Source organism: Gorilla gorilla, chromosome 1 (assembly GCF_029281585.2).
Source record: "Gorilla gorilla gorilla isolate KB3781 chromosome 1, NHGRI_mGorGor1-v2.1_pri, whole genome shotgun sequence".
Lineage (NCBI taxonomy): Eukaryota > Metazoa > Chordata > Mammalia > Primates > Hominidae > Gorilla > Gorilla gorilla.
Genome location: NC_073224.2, coordinates 44,497,196 through 44,517,272, shown reverse-complemented (window position 1 = coordinate 44,517,272; position 20,077 = coordinate 44,497,196). Strand labels below are relative to the sequence as shown.

Genomic DNA, 20,077 nt, shown 5'->3' with positions numbered 1-20,077 from the left:
GAGCATCTTCCCATATTTTCCCGTGAGTGGGATCATACTGTGTATGTTGTTCCATAGCCTATTATTTTCTGTTAATAGAATATTACAAATAGCAAATTTCTGAATGAAAAAAATATTAGAATCAATTTAGAATTGTTTGTGAATAAAGTTTTTATTTCTCGAAATACGGAATCAACTCATTTGAAACCTTGGTTATAAGTTTCTTACGTTTAATGGAAAGGAAATAATTTCTAAGAGTACTAGTATTTAATTTCATGGAAATTATATGCGAATCTCTTGGAAAATCCAATTTAAAGAATGTGCCGTTTTAAAAAATATATATAATATTTTATATAATTTCCAGGGTTCTTGGATTTCCCCACCACCACCATCCCAAAGCCCATTTATGCTGATGGTAGAAGGAAGTGGGATGTCTGTAGAGCTTAGGTCCTGCTCTAGAGACTTGAACACCTTGTTTTTGTTTGTTTGTTTGAGACAGGGTCTTGCTCTGTCACCCAGCTAGAGTGCAGTGGTGCAATGTCCTCACTGCAACTTCTGCCTCCTGGTTGAAGCAATTCTCCTACCTCAGTCTTCTGAGTAGCTGGGATTACAGGTACGAGCCACCACGCCTGGCTAATTTTTGTATTTTTAGTAGAGACGGGGTTTTGCCATGTGGGCCAGCCTGGTCTCGAACTCCTGGCCTCAAGTGATCTGCCCACCTTGGCCCCCCCAAAGTGCTGGGATTACAGGTGTGATCCACCATGCCCAGCCCAGTTAATTTTTTGAAATAAAAAATAGCAGTAGTTGCGGATATACTTACATTTGAATGGTAATTGATTAAAACATGGAAATATTTAAGTTCTTGAAAGTTTTAGTTAGTATTGTAGGGGTTTTCTTAAAATAATACATACATTTATATATTAGAACATTATCAAACTGGTAGTGCGTATGTGTTCTAATTTCCTGAAATACGATGTCTACAATTTTTTCCCACCATTTTCAATTTTAATGAAATCACAGAACCTTAATAAGTCATATTTAGTCACAGTGCTGTGAATCATTTGTTAATAAACATTTCCATTGTTACTTTATAATAGCCTGCTCTCTAAAGTTTCAAATAGAAGCTGATTTTAGATTTTTAGTTATTAATGTTCTAGGGGTATTGCCAAAAAAAGCTACATGTCCTATATTCTGTGCCAGTTTCTTAAATTAGAATCTTGGATTGCATCCTCAGCGTGTCACTGTAGTGGTATTGCTGGGTTGCTATGATACAGTGCTTGTTCTGTAATTTGTAGCATGAATCCTATATGAGATCTTACTTTAGATTTCAAGTATGTTAGCAGCAGTAATTAGGGATGTTTTCCTCTAAAGAAAATTATAGTTATAAAATTATTATTTGTTAGAAATAATTCCTGCTACTTCAAATTATTTATCCTTAAATGTAGAGGATTAACAATGAACAACTTGAAATAACTTGGTTATCACCTCAGAAGTTTAGTTTATCACTGATTTAATGAAGATGGGCAAGAAGAGGAAGGCTTTATGATAATGAGTATGTATATTAAGATTTCAGTGTTCTACTTGGTATTTGAAATCTTGAGGAGAGAAATGAATAGAGACTAGATTTTCTGGGAAGATGCATTTGAAACAGTACAAGCAAAACCACATTACAGGGGAAAACTACAAATTATCTTTACTGTATTGTATTAAAAATTCAGTGAACTGTTCTTAAAACCAACCCTCTGTGGCCATCTTAATAAGCTATTGTTACTACCTCTTTTTCATTTTATGTGTTGGTTTTAGTATTTCATTTACATGTTCCTTGAAAATTTTTATTAACCTAACTTAGTATTATAAGTTATAGGAAACATAAAGACAAAACTAGTGGATTCTATGTATGTGTTGTATACACATTGGTGGTGGAATGAAGTTTATGTGATTATTGGTCAGTGGCATTGCTGCAATTGATCTTTAAACTTTTACTGTCTCTCAGCAATGTTTTGGGTATTTGATTTGAAAGTATTTTAGAGATCAGAACTGGACTAAATTTTTAAAACAGCTCTATTGAGATATAATTCATACACCATGTAATTCCCCATTTAAAGTATACAATTCCATGGCTTTTAGTATATTCACAGACACGTGCAGCTACCACAGTCAATTTTAGAATAGTTTTATCATCTCAAAAAGATATCCCATGCCCTTTAACTGTCACCCCCTATTCCTTTAGGGATTCCCTGAGTAACCATTAATTTACTTTCCGTCTCTAGATTTCCCTATTCTGGACATTTCATGTGAATGGAATATTATAATATGTCGTCTTTCGTAATAGGCTTCTTTCATTCACTTTGCATAATGTTTTCAAGGATTTATTCATGTTGTAGCATGTGTTAGTACTTCATTCCTTTTTATGGCTGAATAATATTCTATTGTATGGTTATACCATGTTTTATTTATCCATTCCTCACTCGATGGACATTTCGGTTCTTTCTACTGTTTGGTTATGAATAATGCTGCTATGAACATTTGTATACAAGTTTTTGTGTGGACATATGTTTTCATTTCTCTTGGGTATATGTAGGAGTGGAACTGCTCGGTCATAAGGTAATTCTGGGCTTAGTCACTTGATAAATTGCCACAGTTTTTTCCATAGTGGCTGCACTATTTTACACTCCCACTTGTGGTATGTGAGGATTTTCATCGCTCCACATCCTTACCAGTACTTCTTATTTTGACTTTTTGATTATAGCCATCCTAATGGATATGAAGTAGTATCTCCTCGTGGTTATGATTTGCATTTCCCTAATTACTAATGATGTCAAGTGTCTTTGAACATGCTTATTGTCCATTTGTATATGTTCCTTGGAGAAATGGCTCTTTAGATCCTTTGCCCACTTTTGAATTGTTATTTGTCTTTTTATCGAGTTGTAAGAATTCTTTATACGTCCTTGATATAAGCCCCTTGTGTCTTTTCACTTTCTTGGTAGTATCCTTTGAAGCGCAAACGTTTTAAATTTTGAGTAAGTCTAAATTCTCTTTTTTCTTGTTACTCGTGCTTTTGGAGTCATTTCTAAGGATCCTTTCCCAAATATGAGGCTATGAAGATTTACTTTGTGTTTTCTTCTAAGAATTTTGTAATTTTAACCTTTACATTTAGGTCTTTGGCCATTTTTAGTTAATTTTTATATAGGGTATGACTTAAGGATTCAAATTCATTATTTTGCGTGTAGTTATCACATTTATCTCCACACCACTTGTTGAAAATACTTCTTTCCCCGTTAGATGGTCTTGGCCTTTTTGTTGAAAATTAGCACATGGTTTTATTTCTGGATTCTCAATTCTATCCCATTGATCTGTATGTCTGTTCTTGTGTCAGTACCACACTGTCTTGATTACTTGTTTTATATAGTAAGTTTTGAGATGGGATAGTGTGAATCTTCCTACTTTGTTTTTCTTTTTCAGGATTGTTTCGGCTGTTATTGGGTTATTTATAATTGCAAAGTTAAGTTTTTGATTTAAAATCTTTTGTTCTTTCTTATATAGACATTTATAGCTATATCTTTCTCTCTAAACACCCTTAAATTTTGGTATGTTATGTCATCATTTTCATTTGTCTCAACGTATTTTTTATTTTCTGTTAGGTTTCTTCTTTGACACATTAGTTGTTTAAGAATCATTTAATTTCCAAAGATTTTTGAATTTCCCAAAAATGTTTTAACTTCTCTTTTTTAAGAGATGGGGTCGGCCAGGTGCGGTGGCTCACTCCTATAATGCCAGCACTTTGGGAGGCCGAGGTGGGTGGATCACCTGAGGTCGGGAGTTCAAGACTAGCCTGACCATCGTGGAGAAACCCCGTCTCTTCTTAAAATACAAAATTAGCCAGGGTGGTGGCGCATGCCTGTAATCCCAGCTACTTGGGAGGCTGAGGCAGGAGAATCGCTTGAACCCGGGAGGCGGAGGTTGCGGTGAGCCGAGATCATGCCATTACACTCCAGCCTGGGCAACAAGAGCAAAACTCCGTTTCAAAAACAAACAAAAAAAGAGATGGGGTCTCGCTATGTTGCCCAGGCTTGAGTGCGGTGGCCGTTCACAGATGCTATAATAGTATGCTGTGGCCTCTTAACTCCTGGCCTCAAAGGGATCCTTGTTGCCTAAGCCTCTCAAGTAACTGAGCCTACAGGTACATGCTACCAAGCCTGGCCCCAGTTTTTTTTTTTTTTTTTGAGAACGGAGTCTCACTCTGTTGCCCAGGCTGGAGTGCAGTGGCATGATCTCGGCTCACTGCAACCCCCACCTCGCAGGTTCAAGCGATTCTTCTGCCCCAGCCTCCTGAGTAGCTGGGACTACAGGTGCGCGCCAACATGCCTGGCTAATTTTTGTATTGTTAGTAGAGACGGGGTTTCACCATGTTGGCCAGGATGATCTTGATCTCCTGACCTCATTAGCCACCCGCCCCTGTGTCCCTGAGTGCTGGGATTACAGGTGGGAGCCGCCACACCCGGCCCCCAATTTTTTTTTTTTTTGTTTTTTTGAGATGGAGTCTCGCTCTCTGTCAGGCTGGAGTGCAGTGGCTCGATCTCAGCTCACTGCAAGCTCCGCCTCCCGGGTTCACGCCATTCTCCTGCCTCAGCCTCCCAAGAAGCTGGGACTATAGGTGCCCGCTACCCCGCCTGGCTAATGTTTTGTATTTTTAGTAGAGATGGGGTTTCACCATGTTAGCCAGGATGGTCTCAATCTCCTGACCTTGTGATCCTCCCAAAGTGCTGGGATTACAGGTGTGAGCCACCGCGCCCGGCCCCAGCCCCCAATTTTTTAATGTTACTGATTTCTAACTTCATTCCTTTGTGGTCAGAGAACATAGTTTGTATTTCTGTTCTTTTAAAATTTTTGAGGTTTGTTTTATTATCTGGTATGTGGTCTGGTCTTTCCTGGTGGATGTACCATGTGTACTTGAGAATATATATTCTCCTGTTGTTGGGTGGAGTGTTCTATAGTGAGTATAAATTCTATAGTGTTCCATAGACACCTCTTAGGTTGTGGTTGGTTTATGTGTGTTCAAAGTCTTCTTCTCGTTGATCTTCCACCTAATTGTTCTATCCATTATTGAAAGTGGGGTGTTGAAGGCTTCAACTATCATTGCTTTTGAATTTTCTATTTCTCTGTTTCTGTCAGTTTTTCTTCATATATTTTGGTACTGTGTTAGTAGGTGCAAATATGTTTATAATTGTTACCCTCTTCCTGAAAGACTGACTCTTCTATCATTACAAAATGACTCTCTTTAGATATGAGATAAAGAGTATCTTTATATAATGATATTTATATCTAAATAAGATATAAGGATGAAAAATAATATATATCCAAACAGCCACAAGAAAACTGGAGTGGCTATACTAATGTTAGGAATAACGCTCAAAATCCTAAGGAAATTGAACACTTGAACAAAGGATTCTTAGCAAAGCAATTTTACTTCTGCACAGAGGGTGCCTCCCTGGCCAGTTGCCCTGAGAGCACACCTGAACAAAGGGGCACGAGAGCCTTTATTCCTGATGCAAGTCCTGCCCCTGTACCCTTTCCCCATTGGCCGGGGTCGGGTCGTACAATCTAAACTAATCCTGGTTGGCTAAACATTATGTTTTTTTTTAGATAGGGTGGGCACGTAAAGGAAAGTGGAGGGAATAGGGGAAGGGGTGTCTGTCATGAGCCATAAAGTTAGTCCTCTTTCCAAATAAGGAAAGGAATGTGAGCTGGTACTGATAACACATGGTAGTGTGGCGTGCCTGGGCATTTAACAAAGGCAAGAAGGGAAGAGGGGAAAAAAGGAGAAGAATGGAGAGGGGGTAACTACGAATTAAAAAATAAAAGATTGATCAGATTATTTGAAGAGAAACCTCATCATATCCCACACTAATGTCAAACAAAACAGACTTTAAAAATATATATAGTTTGATATATATCTTATATCTATGTCTATTTAAGATATGAGACAAAAGTTTTCTGTATATGTCAAACATTTACCTATTTTTTTAAAGTCTGTTTTATCTAATATTGGTATAGCCACTCCAGTTTTCTTATGGTTGTTTACATGATATGTTATTTTTCATCTTTTTATTTTCAATCTACTTGTATTTTTAAATTTAAGTTGTATCTTCTGGAGACTTAGATCATTTTTTAAAAATTCAGTTTGACAATCTCTACCTTTTGATGGGCTTGGTTAATCCATTTACATTTATTTATTTATTTATTTATTTATTTATTGAAACAGAATCTTGCTCGGTCGCCCAGGATGGAGTGTAGTGGCGCAATATCCACTCACTGCAACCTCTGCCGCCAGGGTTCAAGCAATTCTCCTGCCTCAGCCTCCCGAGTAGCTGGGCTTACAGGTACCTGCCACCATGCCTGGCTAATTCTTTTTGTAGTTTTTAGTAGAGACAGGGTTTCACCATCTTGGCCAGGCTGGTCTTGAACTCCTGACCTTGTGATCCACCCACCTGGGTCTCCCAAAGTGCTGGGATTACAGGCGTGAGTCACCACGCCCCTCCGGTTAATCCATTTACACTTAATGTAGTTGTTCATATAGTTGGATTTATGCCTGCCATTTTACTTTCCGTTTTCTCTGTCCCTCATGTCTTTTTTGGTTCTCTATTGTATTCTTTTACTGTTTTCTTTAGTATTAAGTGAATATTCTCTAATGCAGCATTTAAACTTGTGTAATGATTATTTTTCACTACATATTTTTGAGAGTTTTTTTTTTTTTAGTGGCTGCCCTTGGGTTTATTATATGCATCTTAACTTATTAGAATCAGCTTCAAATTTATACAAGCTTTGTTCCAGTGAGATGTAGAATCATTATTCCTATATGCCTCTATTTCCTTTCCTCCTTTTTTGTGATATTAGTGTTATATAATATCTGTTAATGTTACAACCCCGAGAATATATTGTTATAATTATTACTTTACCATCAGTAGTTATTTCTTTAATGCAGCACAACTTTCCTCCCACCTCCTCCTTTGTACTGTTATTAGCAAATACATTACATTTCTATGTATTAACCGTCCAACGGTACATTATATAATACTATTTTATGTAATGGCTGTTAAAATCAGGTAAGAGAAGAAAGAAAAATAGGCACTTATAATGTACTTTATAGTTACATAATTATCTTTACTGGTGCTCTATGTTTTTAAATACAGATTTCAAACTATCATTGGTGGTCATATGCTTGAGCCTGAAGGAAATCCTTTAGTGTTTCTATAAGGTAGAACAGCTAGCAAAAAATTCTCCGTTTTTATTTATTTGGGAACGTCTTCATTTTGCCTTCATTTTTTAAAGATTTAAATACTTCTCGAGATACGGTCTTGCTCTAGTGCCCAGGCTGGAGTGCAGTGGCGTGATCTTGGCTCACTGCAACCTCTGCCTCCTGAGCTCAAGTTATCTTCTTGCCTCAGCCTCCAAGAAGTTATCTTCTTGCCTCAGAATATCTGCCACCACACCTGGCTAATTTTTGTATTTTTTTGTAGAGACAGGTTCTCAACTGTTGCCCAGGCTGATCTTGAACTCCTGAGTCCACCTGCCTCAGCAGCCAAGCCTTCATTTTTGAAAGACCGTTTTATTGGATATAGGATTTTTGGTGACAAGTTTTTTTTTTTCTTTGAGCACTTTGAATATGTTATTCCACTGTTTTCTGGCCTCAGTTGTTTTTGCTAAGAGTCAATTGTTATCTTAGCCCTTGAAAGTAACTAGTTGTTTTTCTCTTGGTGCTTTCAAGGTTTTCTCCTTGTCTTTGACTTTCATCATTTTTACTGTGATGTTTATTTGTGGATCTTGTTGAGTTCATCCTTCTTGGAGTTTCTTGTGTTAGGTTAATGTTAGTCAATACATTATGTTGGTATACTTTTTTTTTTTTTTTTTTTTTGAGATGGAGTCTTGCTCTGTTGCCCAGGCTGGAGTATAGTGGCATGATCTTGGCTCACTGCAACCTGTGCCTCCCAGGTTCAAGTGATTCTCCTGCCTCACCCTCTTGAGTAGCACCTGCCACCATGCTGGGCTAATTTTTGTATTTTCAGTAGAGACAGAGTTTTGCCATGCTGGCCAGGCTGGTCTCAAACTCCTGACCTCAGGTGATCCTCCCGCCTCGGCCTCCCAAAGTGCTGGGATTACAGGCGTGAGCCACCGCACCTGGCTGTATGTTGGTACACTTAATGGTGTCCTACAGGTCTCTGAAGTTCTGTTTATTTTTCTTCATTCTTTTTTCTTTCTGTTCTTCAGATTGCATAATTTCTGTTGATGTATTTTCAAGTTCCCCAATTCTTTCTAATGCCAGTTCTCATCTCCTCATGGGTCCCTTTAGTTTATTTTGCTATTATGTTTTTCAACTCCAGGATTTTCATTTTATTCCTTTTTATTTTTTGTAAATTCTATCTCTTTATGATATCCTCTATTTGATGTGACATTGTCATCATACCTTCTTTTTTTATGGTGAAAAGACATATACATATATATATATATACATATATATATATACACACACATATACATATATATATATATATATATATATATATATATATATTTAGCCAGCTAGACTCAGTTTAGATGATCCCAATTTTGTTGGCAACATCCAAAGCATTGTAATCAGGAGCCAGTCGAACATATGCCTTCTTCTCTCCGTCAGGCCGAATCAGGGTGTTGACCTTGGCCACATCCGTGTCATAGAGCTTCTTCACAGCCTGTTTAATCTGGTGCTTGTTGGCTTTAACATCCACAATGAATGCAAGTGTGTTGTTGTCTTCTATCTTCTTCATGGCAGACTCAGTGGTCAGCGGAAACTTGATGATAGCATAGTGGTCAAGTTTGTTTCTCCTGGGGGCGCTCTTCTGAGGATATTTGGGCTGCCTCCGGAGTCGCAGTGTCTTGGGCCGCCGGAAGGTGGGTGACGTGCGGATCTTCTTTTTTTTGTGGCTGTGGACACCTTTCAACATTGCCTTTTTGGCTTTTAAAGCCGTCGCTTTGGCTTCGGCTTTAGAAGGGGCAGGAGCTTCCTTCTTTGCTTTTGGCGCCATCTTGTGAAAAGCCCTTCTTTACTTCTTTAATCATAGTTTAGTTCTTTGAACATATATAATGACTACTTTAAAGTCATATATTCTGTTAAATCCAACATACGGTCACTCTCACAGGCAGGTTCTACAACCTTCTTTTTTTCTGGTACATGGGTTATATTTTTCCTGTTTCTTTGTGCGTTTTGTTATTAACTGGACATTTAAAATAACAGGTATCCAACCTTTTGGCTTCCCTGGGCCACATTGGAAGAAGAATTGTCTTGGGCCACACATAAAATACACTAACACTAACGATAGCTGACGAGCTAAAAGAAAAAAAAAAGTTCATGCGTAATTTTTGTGATACCCACCACCACAGATAAGCAAAAAAGTCCTCACATCCTAAGGGTTGGACTCGGCTGTTTAAAATAATATATTGTAGCAACTCTTGATACCAACCTTGTTATTGTCACTTGTTTGTTTAGTGACTGGGTGTAGTTTTTCCCCATACTTTGTAAAGCCTCTGATCTTGTTCCGCAGAGAGGTGCAGCTTTGGATATGCCCAGGCACCTTGGGATGACAGTGGTTTTGGCAGGGTTCTCTTTGTCTTTTCCTGACCATACTCCCAACTGTTAAGTTCCATTGATTTTCAGCTGATTGCTCAATTGTTTTCAATAATGCTTTGGGGCACACATTGTTCTACAGACTAATCCAATCAAATCCAAGCTCCTTTGAAGGAATGGTTCCCAAGGTCAGTATGTGATATTTGTTCTAACATCAGGAGGGCTCCACACTGCTGGTTTTTTTTTTTTTTTTTGTCTCTCCTGAAAAATAACTAGCCTACAGTTTAGTCTGTATCCTCATTGAATTTACGGATCTCCCCATTATCTTTCACCAAAACCTCCACTGTTTTTAGGAGTACCCTTAGGCTTGAACATTTTTTTTAATGTCCTGTTGTAAAGAAGTCAGTTGTTTTGGGAAAAGATGAAGAGCTAACTGTTTTATGGCCTACTTCTCCCCGCCCCCCCCCGCCCCCCCCCCCCCGCCCCAAAATCTCTGGAGTCGGGGCTCAGAGCTGGGAGTGGGGACAATTGTATGCTTCTCTCTGAAACCCTGCTTTAGAAGCTGAGCAGTTTGGGGAAGTGGGAGCAGCAGCCTGAGGTCTTCTTTTTGGCTTGCCTCTTCCAGTGTGGAATCACCATTTTATAGGCCAGAACAAAGGTGATTGAGACCCCAGTTATTTTTTTAGCAGTGTTGCACAAAAGGTAGAGCCTCTGCCCCATGCGTGGAGGTTGGGCAGAAGAAAGGAGGCCTGCCTTTCAGTTGCACTTGTCTAGAACTTATCCTCAGCAACAATAAGTTGCTGTGGAAAGGATGAGAAATGCTGATAGGTCCTGCTCCTTACCTAAAGATGTCTGGGAGCTAGAAGTAGAGGAAGAGCCCTGTGTTCTCCGCTGCATCTCTTTGAAGTAGGGTTTCTACATAGCTGAGCCAAGGGGGAAGGAGCTCTCTTGCTTAAAATACAGTCATGTGCTGCATAACGATGTTTTGGTCCATGACGTGGTATATAGGATGGTGGTCCCAAAATATTACAATGGAGCTGAAAAATTCCTATCTCCTAGTGATGTAGCTTTAGTTCATAGAACAAGGCATGACTCACATGTTTATGGTGATGCCAGTGTAAAAAAACCAGCTGCACTATCATATAAAAGTATATATAGCTGCTGGGCATGGTGGCTCACGCCTATCCCAGCACTTTGGGAGGCTGAGGCAGGCGGATCACGAGGTCGGGAGATCGAGACCATCCTGGCTAACACGGTGAAACCCTGTCTCTACTAAAAATACGAAAAATTAGTCGGGTGTGGTGGCAGGCGCCTGTAGTCCCAGCTGCTCCCGGAGGCTGAGGCAGAAGAATGGCATGAACCCAGGAGGCGGAGCCTGCAGTGAGCCATGATCGTGCTACTGCACTCCAGCCTGGGCGACAGAGCAAGACTCCGTCTCAAAGAAAAAAAAAGTATATATAGCATATACAATTATGTACAATACATAATACTTGATGATAAATGTTACTGGCTTATGTATTTATTATACTATTTTTATCATTATTTTAGAGTGTGCTCCTTCTACTTATTACAAAAAAAAAAAGTTAGCTGTAAAGCAGCCTCAGGCAGGCCCTTCAGGAGGTATTCTAGAAGATGTGGAGATGAGACAGTGACGTAGATGATCCTGACCCTGGGTAGGCCTAAGCCAATCCGTGTTTGTGTCTTAGTTTTTAACAAAAAAGTTTAAAAAGTTAAAAAGTCTGAGAAATAGAAAAAAGCTTATAGACTACTGATAGAAAAAATATTTTTATACAGCTGTACAGTGTGCGTTTTAAGCTATGTTATTGCAAAAGAGTAAAAAAGTTAAAATTTTAAAGTTTATATAAAGTTACAGTAAGCTAAGGTTATTATTGGAGAAAGAAAATGTTTTAAATAAATTTAGGGTAGCCTAAGTATACCGTTTATAAAGTCTATAGTAGAGTACAGTAATGTCCTAGGGCTTCACATTCACTCACCACTTACTCATCCAGAGCAACTTCCAGTCTTGTAAGCTCTATTCATGTTAAGTGTCCTAGACAGATGTGCCATTTTTAAATCTTTTATACCATATTTTTTATTGTACCTTTCTATATTTGGATACACTTACAATTGCCTATAGTATTTAGTATAGTAGCATGCTGACAGTTTTGTAGCCTAGGAGCAGTAGGCTCTACCATATAGCCTAGGCGTGTAGTAGGCTGTGCCATCTAAGTTTGTGTAATACCTTCTATGATATTCACACAATGATGAAACTGCCTGAGGATGCATTCTCAGAATGTATTTCTGTCATTTTAAGTGATGCATGACTGTACCACTAGCTCTTGGTATTCTAACTGAATTTTCATAGATATTCCTGAATAGATATTTTTTTGCTGTTTGCCCTTAGGACCATTTCAGAGGCTATAAAAATGGCTGTTTTAAACATAACTTCTATCAGTTTCCCTGGTGAGTAGGTCTGTGGAACTTCTCACCTTGTCTTGTCAGAAGTTGATCTCCCTCTGGACTAGAATTTTAGCTTTTTTTGTAGTAATAATTAGTATCAGCCTTATTTAGGACTTCATAGCTTTCAGGTACATAATCATGCCAATAAATCTGAAAACCTAAGAGGAAATGGGAGAATTCCTTGAAATAAACAGCTTTCTGAAACTGACACAAGAAGAAACAAAAATCTGAATAGTTATGTATCTCTTTGACTGATTCCTAATTTAAAACCCCAACAGGGAAATTACAAGAAAATTATAGACCAATATCCCTTATGAACATAGATTTTTTTAAAGTTGTATACAAAATATTAACAAATTGAATTCGAAATATATAAATAGAATGAGATATTTTGATCATGTGGGATTTATGCCAGGAATGCAAGGCTGGTTTTACATTAAAAAAATGATTTGTTACATAAATAGAATAAAATAAAAATTATCACTTCAACATAAATAGAGAAAATAGAAAGTTCCTTCTCTGTATAGTTGCCTTCTGTTTAGTACTTTTCTATGCAAATCCTAGCCACCTCAGTAGCCCTATCTCTAGTCTTTATTTTGCTCATTAAATCTGTTGTTCTTTTAGGGTTTCTTTTTCCTGTGCTTTCTCTCTCTGGAGAGCCCTAGCAGATAGGGAGCTGGTGCGATTGTGGGGCTTTGTTTTCCTTCCCACAGCGATCACAGTCCTGTACTGCCTGTTTTCTAGCATCTGAAAACAATTGTTTTATATATTTTGTTCAGTTTTTAGTAGTTTACAGTGGAAAGGATAGTCTTCTGGAAGAAGTCTTGCCCACACTTTTTGTCATTCTTACCCAATAGGTATAAAGTGATGTATGACATTTCATGTATAAATTCATGTATACTGTTTATACATACTTACATTTTTTTGGTTACCAGTGTGGTTGAATATCTTTTCATATACTTACCGGTCATTTATGTTTCATGTGACCTTTTTTTCCTATAGATTTTGGGTTTTTTTCTTAATGATTTGTAGGTGTTCTTTTGTACATTCTGTATACCAATTTCTTGTCCACATTTAATTTTTTAGTTCTTTTGGAACTAATTTTTGTGTGTGAAGGAAGGATCTAATTTTAATTTTTTTCGTATGAGTAGCTGGAATAATTTATTGAATTTTAAATATTTCCTACTGACTTAAAAAAAAAAAAACACCAACCCTATTATATGCTAACCTTTTGTATGTGTACACTGGCATGTTTCTAAGTGCCTTATTTTTTTTTCCTCAGTGGTCTGTGAATTCCTGCACAACACCATGTGGTTTTAATTACTAAATGTGGTAAGATGACTCTTCCCTTCTTCATCTTAAAAATCATCTTGGCTATTCTTGGCACTTTATTTTTCCAGATGCATTTTTAAGAACAACTCTAATAGTTCCACCAAAATACCCTATTGAGAATTTAATCTGAATTGTATTCCTTGTATAGATTCATTGGGGGAAAACATTGATTCTTCTCATCCATGAATATAATATATCTCCATTTATTTATCTCTTTCATACATTTCAAGAATGTTTTATAATTATATTCATAAGAGCTTTGCTTGTTTTTCGTTAGACTTCTCAGATTCATTGCCCTTGGAACACAGTTACCATATTATGAGGGAGCTCAGACCGCATGGAGAGGCTATATGTTGGAGGTTCTAGTACTAGCCCCAGCTAGTCTGTCAGCCAAAAGCCAGCAACTACCAGACATATGAGTGATTTAGCCTTCTCAGAATTCCATCCTCTAGTTTTCTAGTCCTTTAGCTGAGGCCTTAGACATCATGGAGCAGAGATAAGCTATCCCTGTTCTGTACTTTCTGAATCCCTGACACAAAGAAATTGAGAAAGGTAGTTTTTTTTTTTTTTTTTTTTTTAAGATGGGTTCTTAAAAAACCCATCTTAAACTCCAGTACTGTTGTCCAGGCTGGAGTGCATGATCACAGCTTATTGCAGCCTCAACCCTCTGGCCTCAAGCCATCCTCCCACTTCAGCCTCCAAGTAGCTGGAACTGCAGGTGTGTGCTACCAAGCCTATTTTTTTTTTTTTTGAGATGGTGTCTCGCCGTAATGCCCAGGGTGAAGTGCAGTGGCTCAGTCTCAGCTCACTGCAAACTCCACTTCCTGGGTTCAAGCGATTATCCTGCCTCAGTCTCCTGAGTAGCTGGGACTACAGGCACGTGCCACCATGCCTGGCTAATTTTTTTTTTTTTTTGTATTTTAGTAGAGATGGGGTTTCACCATATTGGCCAGGTTGGTCTCAACTCCTGACTTGAAGTGATCCGCCCACCTCAGCCTCCCAAAGTGCTGGGATTACAGGCATGAGCCACTGTGCCCAGCCAAGTGTAGCTAAATTTTAAATTTTTCGTAGAGACAAGTTCTTGCTGTGTTGCCCAAGTTGGTCTTCAACTCCTGGGCTCAAGCAGTTCTCCTGCCTCAGCCTCCCAAAGTGTTGGGATTACAGGCGTAAGCCACCACGCCCAGCCTAATAATTGTTTTAAGCCACAGAATTTTGGGATAATTTGTTACTAAGAATAGAAAATGAATACCCCAGGCATCATTATGCTTATGTTATGATTTGGCTTGTTTTATAACTTTTCCTATGGGAACACATAATCAGAATATTCTAATATAGTATATGGGGAATAGTTTCTCATCCTGAATTAATAAATTAGTATTTATTACTGTCTTATGAGCTTGGAGAATTTGCATTTGTATTATGTATGATTTTTAAAAACATACCTGAGTTTGTAAGGCAGAGGAATAGACTCAGACATTGAAAATTCATCATGAACACTATGCTTCTTGGGAAACTGGACTTACTGTCTATTGAGGGTGTACTAACATCCCTGTGTGGTTGAGAATGAGGTTTCATTTTCCATGACATTTCTGTAGTCAGATATATATTACACAGAGTTATAACACCCAAACTTGTCTTAAAGACCTCTTAATTTAGTTGTACAGTCTTCCTAAGTAGGTTTCATAAATCGACATTAAAGAACATAATGTAAAACTTCTTTGCAACATTTTCCTAAAGATTCTAATTTACTTCGAAAAATTCTCACAAAGTTTGCTAATATTGAATGAGTCATTGATATAAGCCAGGCTATATACTCAACTATGTAGATTTTATTTTTTCTCTGATATTTTAATTTTATGTAAATATGAAGTATACATACAAGTACATCTCATTGTATTGTGCTTCACTTTATTGCATTTCCCAGATATCGTGTGTTTTATTTTTTTAAAACAAATGGAAGGTTTTTGGCAAACCTGCATTGAGCAAGTCTGTTGGTCCCATTTTTCCAATAGCATGTGCTCGCTTTGTGTCTGTGTCACATTTTGGAGATTCTCGCAATATAATATCTGTTATGATCGCCTCCAATTAGTGATCTTTAATGTTACTATTGTAATTGTTTTGGGGCATCATGAACCATAGCCATATAAGATGTCACACTTAATCAGTAGGTGTTGTTTGTCTTCTGATGGCTCCACCAACTGGCCATTTCCTGGTCTTTCTTCCTCTCCTTGGGCCTCCCTATTCCCTGAGACAGAACAAAATTGAGATTAGGCCAATTAAATACCTCTGCAATGGCTGCTAAGTGTTGAAGTGAAAGGAAGAGTCTCTCACACCTCACTTTAAATCAGAAGCTAGAAATGATTAAGCTTAGTGAGGAAGGCATGTTGAAAGCTGTGATTGGCCAAAAGCTAGGCCTCTTGTACCAAACAGCCAAGTTGTGAATGCAAAGGAAAAGCTCTTGAAGGACATTAAAAGTGCTACTCCAGTAACCGCATGAATGATAGGAAAGCAAAACAGCCTTATTGTTGATTTGGAGAAAGTTTGAGTGGTCTGAATAGAAGATCAAACAGCCATAACATTTCCTTAAGCCAAAGCCTAATCCAGAACATGTCTAAAAATGCCCTTCCTGAACCTCTGTACTTAATTGATAGTTGACTAGTTACAGAGTTCTAGACTGGCATTAGAATTCTAATAGGATAGCCCCATTATCTTCTGGCATGACTTCTGCTGATAAGAAATTCCATGGATATTTAACCTCTGATTCCTTTGTGGGTGACTTTTTTTTTTTAATCTGAAAGCTTTTATTCTTTCTCCTGGGCATCTGAATTTTCAGTAATGTGCTAAATTATCCCTTTGGGATCATGTATTTCTCTGTATTTGGTTTTATGTCATGTTGCGGTCTCTGGCGATCCTTTATTTTCCATTAATATGTATGGATAAACAAAAAATTACTGTAAGAGTTGGTTGGGGCTTATTGATTATCTGGTTTTGTTTAGAGTAATTGGTTAGGGATCTAGTTACATGCTGGAATGTAGGAACCTCCTCTGGCACTGTTCAGTTTCTTTAGGGAAGAACCTTCTAATTTTCTTTTGTCTGAAGCATGAATGCTTGACTGTCTTTTGGAGTGGGATGGTAGACTCTTCAGCAAGTCCAGACTTTTATTTAATCCCCCATTTCAGTTCATGTCTTAATCCTTTCCGCTGTTTCACTAGATATTTCTTAATCTTGAACTAATCTGAAGTTCTGTAGGACCCTTGTCTGTATTCCCCCTTTTTATTCTAGGACGTGACTTCCTCTTAGTTTTGCCAGTTACCACTTCTCCACCTACTTTGAGTTTTCGCTGAAATTTGTTGAAGTCTCTTGCCTAAGGGCCTATTCTTCTGTTCTCTGTTATTGTGGGTTTTTATCTCTTTTTTTTGGTGGGGGGTCTACTCTCATTTTAGAGGGAAGGGGAGAAAATAAACAAAATTGCCATTTTTAACTGATAGGTACTGTGAATCTCTAATGGGTAACGATTTAGAATACAGCTTTTAAAGGAACATTTGATATTTCAAAAACAGTATTCTCATACTTGTTCACCTTACGTTCTAGGTGGTTTAAATCCCAGCTTCAGTACAAATTTGCTTTATGATCTTGGGCATGCTGTGTAGTGTGGGATCCTGAAGTACTTCACATACTGTAAAGCAGTGGTTTTCAAACTCTTTTTCACTGCAAACTATAGTGAGAAACACATTTTACTTCACAACTTACATACTTCCATGACATCATATCCTTACGTGCAATACACTCTGATTTTTTTTTTTAAACTCTTGATTGTGACCCACTAACTTGATCCTACTGCCCACCAATGGCGTGCAACCTACACTTTGAAAAACAGTATACTAGAGCAGTATTTCTTAAAAGTGTGAGCCAGGGCCAGGTTCAGTGGCTTACGCCTGTAATCCCAGCATTTTAGGAGGCCGAGGCGGGCGGATCACAAGGTCAGGAGTTCGAGACCAGTCTGGCCAAGATGGTGAAACCTCGTCTCTACTAAAAATACAAAAATTAGCTGAGTGTGGTGGTGGGCGCCTGTAGTCCCAGCTACTTGGGAGGCTGAGGCAGGAGAATCGCTTGAACCTGGGAGGCAGAGGTTGCAGTGAGCTGAGACTCAATCTCAAAAAAAAAATTAAAAAAAAAAGTGTGAGCCAGATATATTTTCAAGTTGAGTATTGAAAAACACGTAAGAATTTAGGAAAAACCTAGCTGGGCTTTTGTGAGTTTTAAAAGGTATGTTAATAATCCTCCAAAGATGAAATTCTGCCTTTCCCTAGAGTTATCTTGAGTCACCCTTGGCCCTTGGCTTGAGGCCATGCAGGGATTTTTACAGTGAGAATTATCTTTAGTGAGATCAAGTGGCAGTCATAATAAATTGAAGTACCGTTTAAAATGTGCTTTAAAAACACATCTTTTAGCCAAATTTAAATTAATTATGTATTTAGCAAAGCAAGGCATATCTGTTTTTTTTAAGGTAATTCCTAGATTGTGCAGTTTGTTGTACCTTTCATAATATTCATGCAGAGCTTTTTATATTGTGGATTTAGTGATATTTTCTAGAAGAATGCTGTTTTTAAATTTTTTTATTTTTTATTTTTGGAAGAATGCTTTTAATAAATCCTTAGCTCTGATGCGAGATGACTACAAATTGATACTGCAGGTTATTACATATATTAAGTGCATAGTCAAATTTCCTTGAGGCAACAAAAAGACTTAAGGCATTTGAAATTGTTAAATATGGTATACCATGATAGTAGATAGTAGTCTGAATTGCTCCTTGGTTAATACTTGGGAAGATCAAAATACAGTTGGCCCTCCATATCTGTGGGTTCCACATCTGTGGATTCAACCAATCTTGGATCAAAAATACTCCAGGGAAGGGAGGAAGAATCTATACAGACTATGTACAGACTTTTTTTTCAGGTCATTATTCCTTAAATAATATAACAACTGTTTACATAGCATTTACATTGTATTAGGTATAAGTAATATAGACATGATTTAAAGTACACAGGAGGCTATGCATAGGTTAATGCAAATACTAGATCATTTTACATAAGGGACTTGAGCATCCTCAGATTTTTGTATCTGGGGGAGTCCAGGAACTTGTCCCCATGGATAATGCAGATCAACTGTATACTTATAAATTTATGTGTAGGACATTCTCTTCATTTAAATAGAGGTCACTAGGACCTTAAATACTCATCTCTTATTTACTCATCTATTTATACATTTTGGAAGAAATCAGCATCCATTTGAAACAGATATATGTCATCAGTTCAAGAAAACCTGGTTAAAATTGCCCCAACAAAAACTTGTACCTCTTGTAACAATTAAATTCAGAGTGACTGAGCAAACTACTGTGTTGTAGTACTCAGGGCATGATCCAAAAGTTACCTTGTCAGCCACAACTCTAGTTGCTGATGATGCAGTGCTATAAGGTGTTGTGAATTTTTCCTGTGAACTTGTTTGTTTCTAAAGATGTTTTCATTTTTAAACCTTTAAGTGAAATTTTGATAGAAAATATCAGCATCTCTTGCAGGGAGAATGCCAGGTGAGCAAGTTGTCACTGTAGGAATCAGAATGGACGTTATCATCCGTAGTGAGAATGGCAAACGGATAATCAACATTAGCCCAATTGCCAGACTAAAACATCATTATGACAGACTTCATTTGCAAGAATTCTTAAAACGGAGAAGCTGAAGAATAAAGTGGCCAGTGCAGATATTGTCTGTGCTTTTTACGTTTAACAGATTTATTATGTGTTCTTTTTGTTTTGTTTTCTTTTTTTTTTTTTTGAGACGGAGTTTTGCTCTTGTTGCCCAGGCTGGAGTGCAATGGCGCGATCTTGGCTCACTGCACCCTCTGCCTCCCGGGTTCAAGCGATTCTCCTGCCTCAGTCTCCCGAGTAGCTGGGATTACAGGTGTGCGCCACTACACCCGGCTAATTTTTTTGTATTTTTAGTAGAGGTGGGGTTTCACCATGTTGGCCAGGCTGGTCTCAAACTCCTGACCTCAGGTGATCTGCCCGTCTCAGCCTTCCAAAGTGCTGGGATTACAGGCATGAGACACCGTGCCCAGCCTATGTGTTCTTTTTCTTACAGATTGTTACTCATGTTTATAAAATATAGCAAGAAGACAGGCTGATCTTTTTTCAACCTATTTATATTTTCTGCTCTTTTTTCTTACGAGAAAATTCAGTGTTACTGTTTCACAAATGTACCAGAGTTGGGACATATTAAGCATCTACAAATGCAAAATACTTCATAATTTTTTAAATAATGAAAACCATGATTACCATCTTTTGTTACAGGATAACTACTATGAAAATGTTTTTGACCTATATAAAAATGTTGCATGTCTTGAACCTACAAGTAGGCCAGCCAGCAGTACATGACAGCAGCTTCGCTTCTCTCATTTAACCGTTTACAGTATGGCCTACTCTTCACAACTGTTTTACCTTAGCTGCCAAGAAACTTAGTAAAAACAAAAGCCCTTAAATATAGCAGTGAAATATCTTGTAAAGCTTTCTTGCATTTAATTAATTCTCATTTTATATATTTATTTATTTATTTCATTCTTTTGAGATGGAGTCTCACTCTGTCGCCCAGGCTGGAGTGCAGTGGCGGGATCTGGGCTCACTGCAAGCTCTGCCTCCCGGGTTCACACCATTCT

The 20,077-nt window shown here is 37.8% G+C and overlaps 2 protein-coding genes across 3 annotated transcripts in view; one reads left to right on the top strand and one right to left on the bottom strand.

The window, feature by feature from the left end:
- PPP2R5A (protein phosphatase 2 regulatory subunit B'alpha) overlaps positions 1-20,077 on the top strand; it is a 73,158-nt gene that overhangs the window by 13,631 nt on the left and 39,450 nt on the right. The window contains exon 1 of one of the 2 annotated variants that reach the window (XM_019030354.4): positions 1,257-1,531. The exons of the other annotated variant lie outside the window; for it this stretch is intronic. Within the exon in view, the coding sequence (XP_018885899.1) occupies positions 1,522-1,531 (10 nt within the window). The 5' untranslated portion in view covers positions 1,257-1,521. Of the gene's footprint in view, positions 1-1,256; positions 1,532-20,077 lie in introns of those variants that run through there. 2 annotated transcript variants of the gene reach the window in all.
- On the bottom strand, positions 8,566-9,038 carry LOC101123774 (large ribosomal subunit protein uL23-like). The gene has a single exon (XM_055370965.2). It carries the CDS (start codon positions 9,036-9,038, stop codon positions 8,568-8,570), a length of 471 nt encoding a protein of 156 aa, XP_055226940.2. The 3' UTR covers positions 8,566-8,567.

What these genes read in the sequence shown, in the direction of transcription:
- LOC101123774 (XM_055370965.2), bottom strand. Translation starts at nt 9,038, where the DNA reads ATGGCGCCAAAAGCAAAGAAGGAAGCTCCTGCCCCTTCTAAAGCCGAA.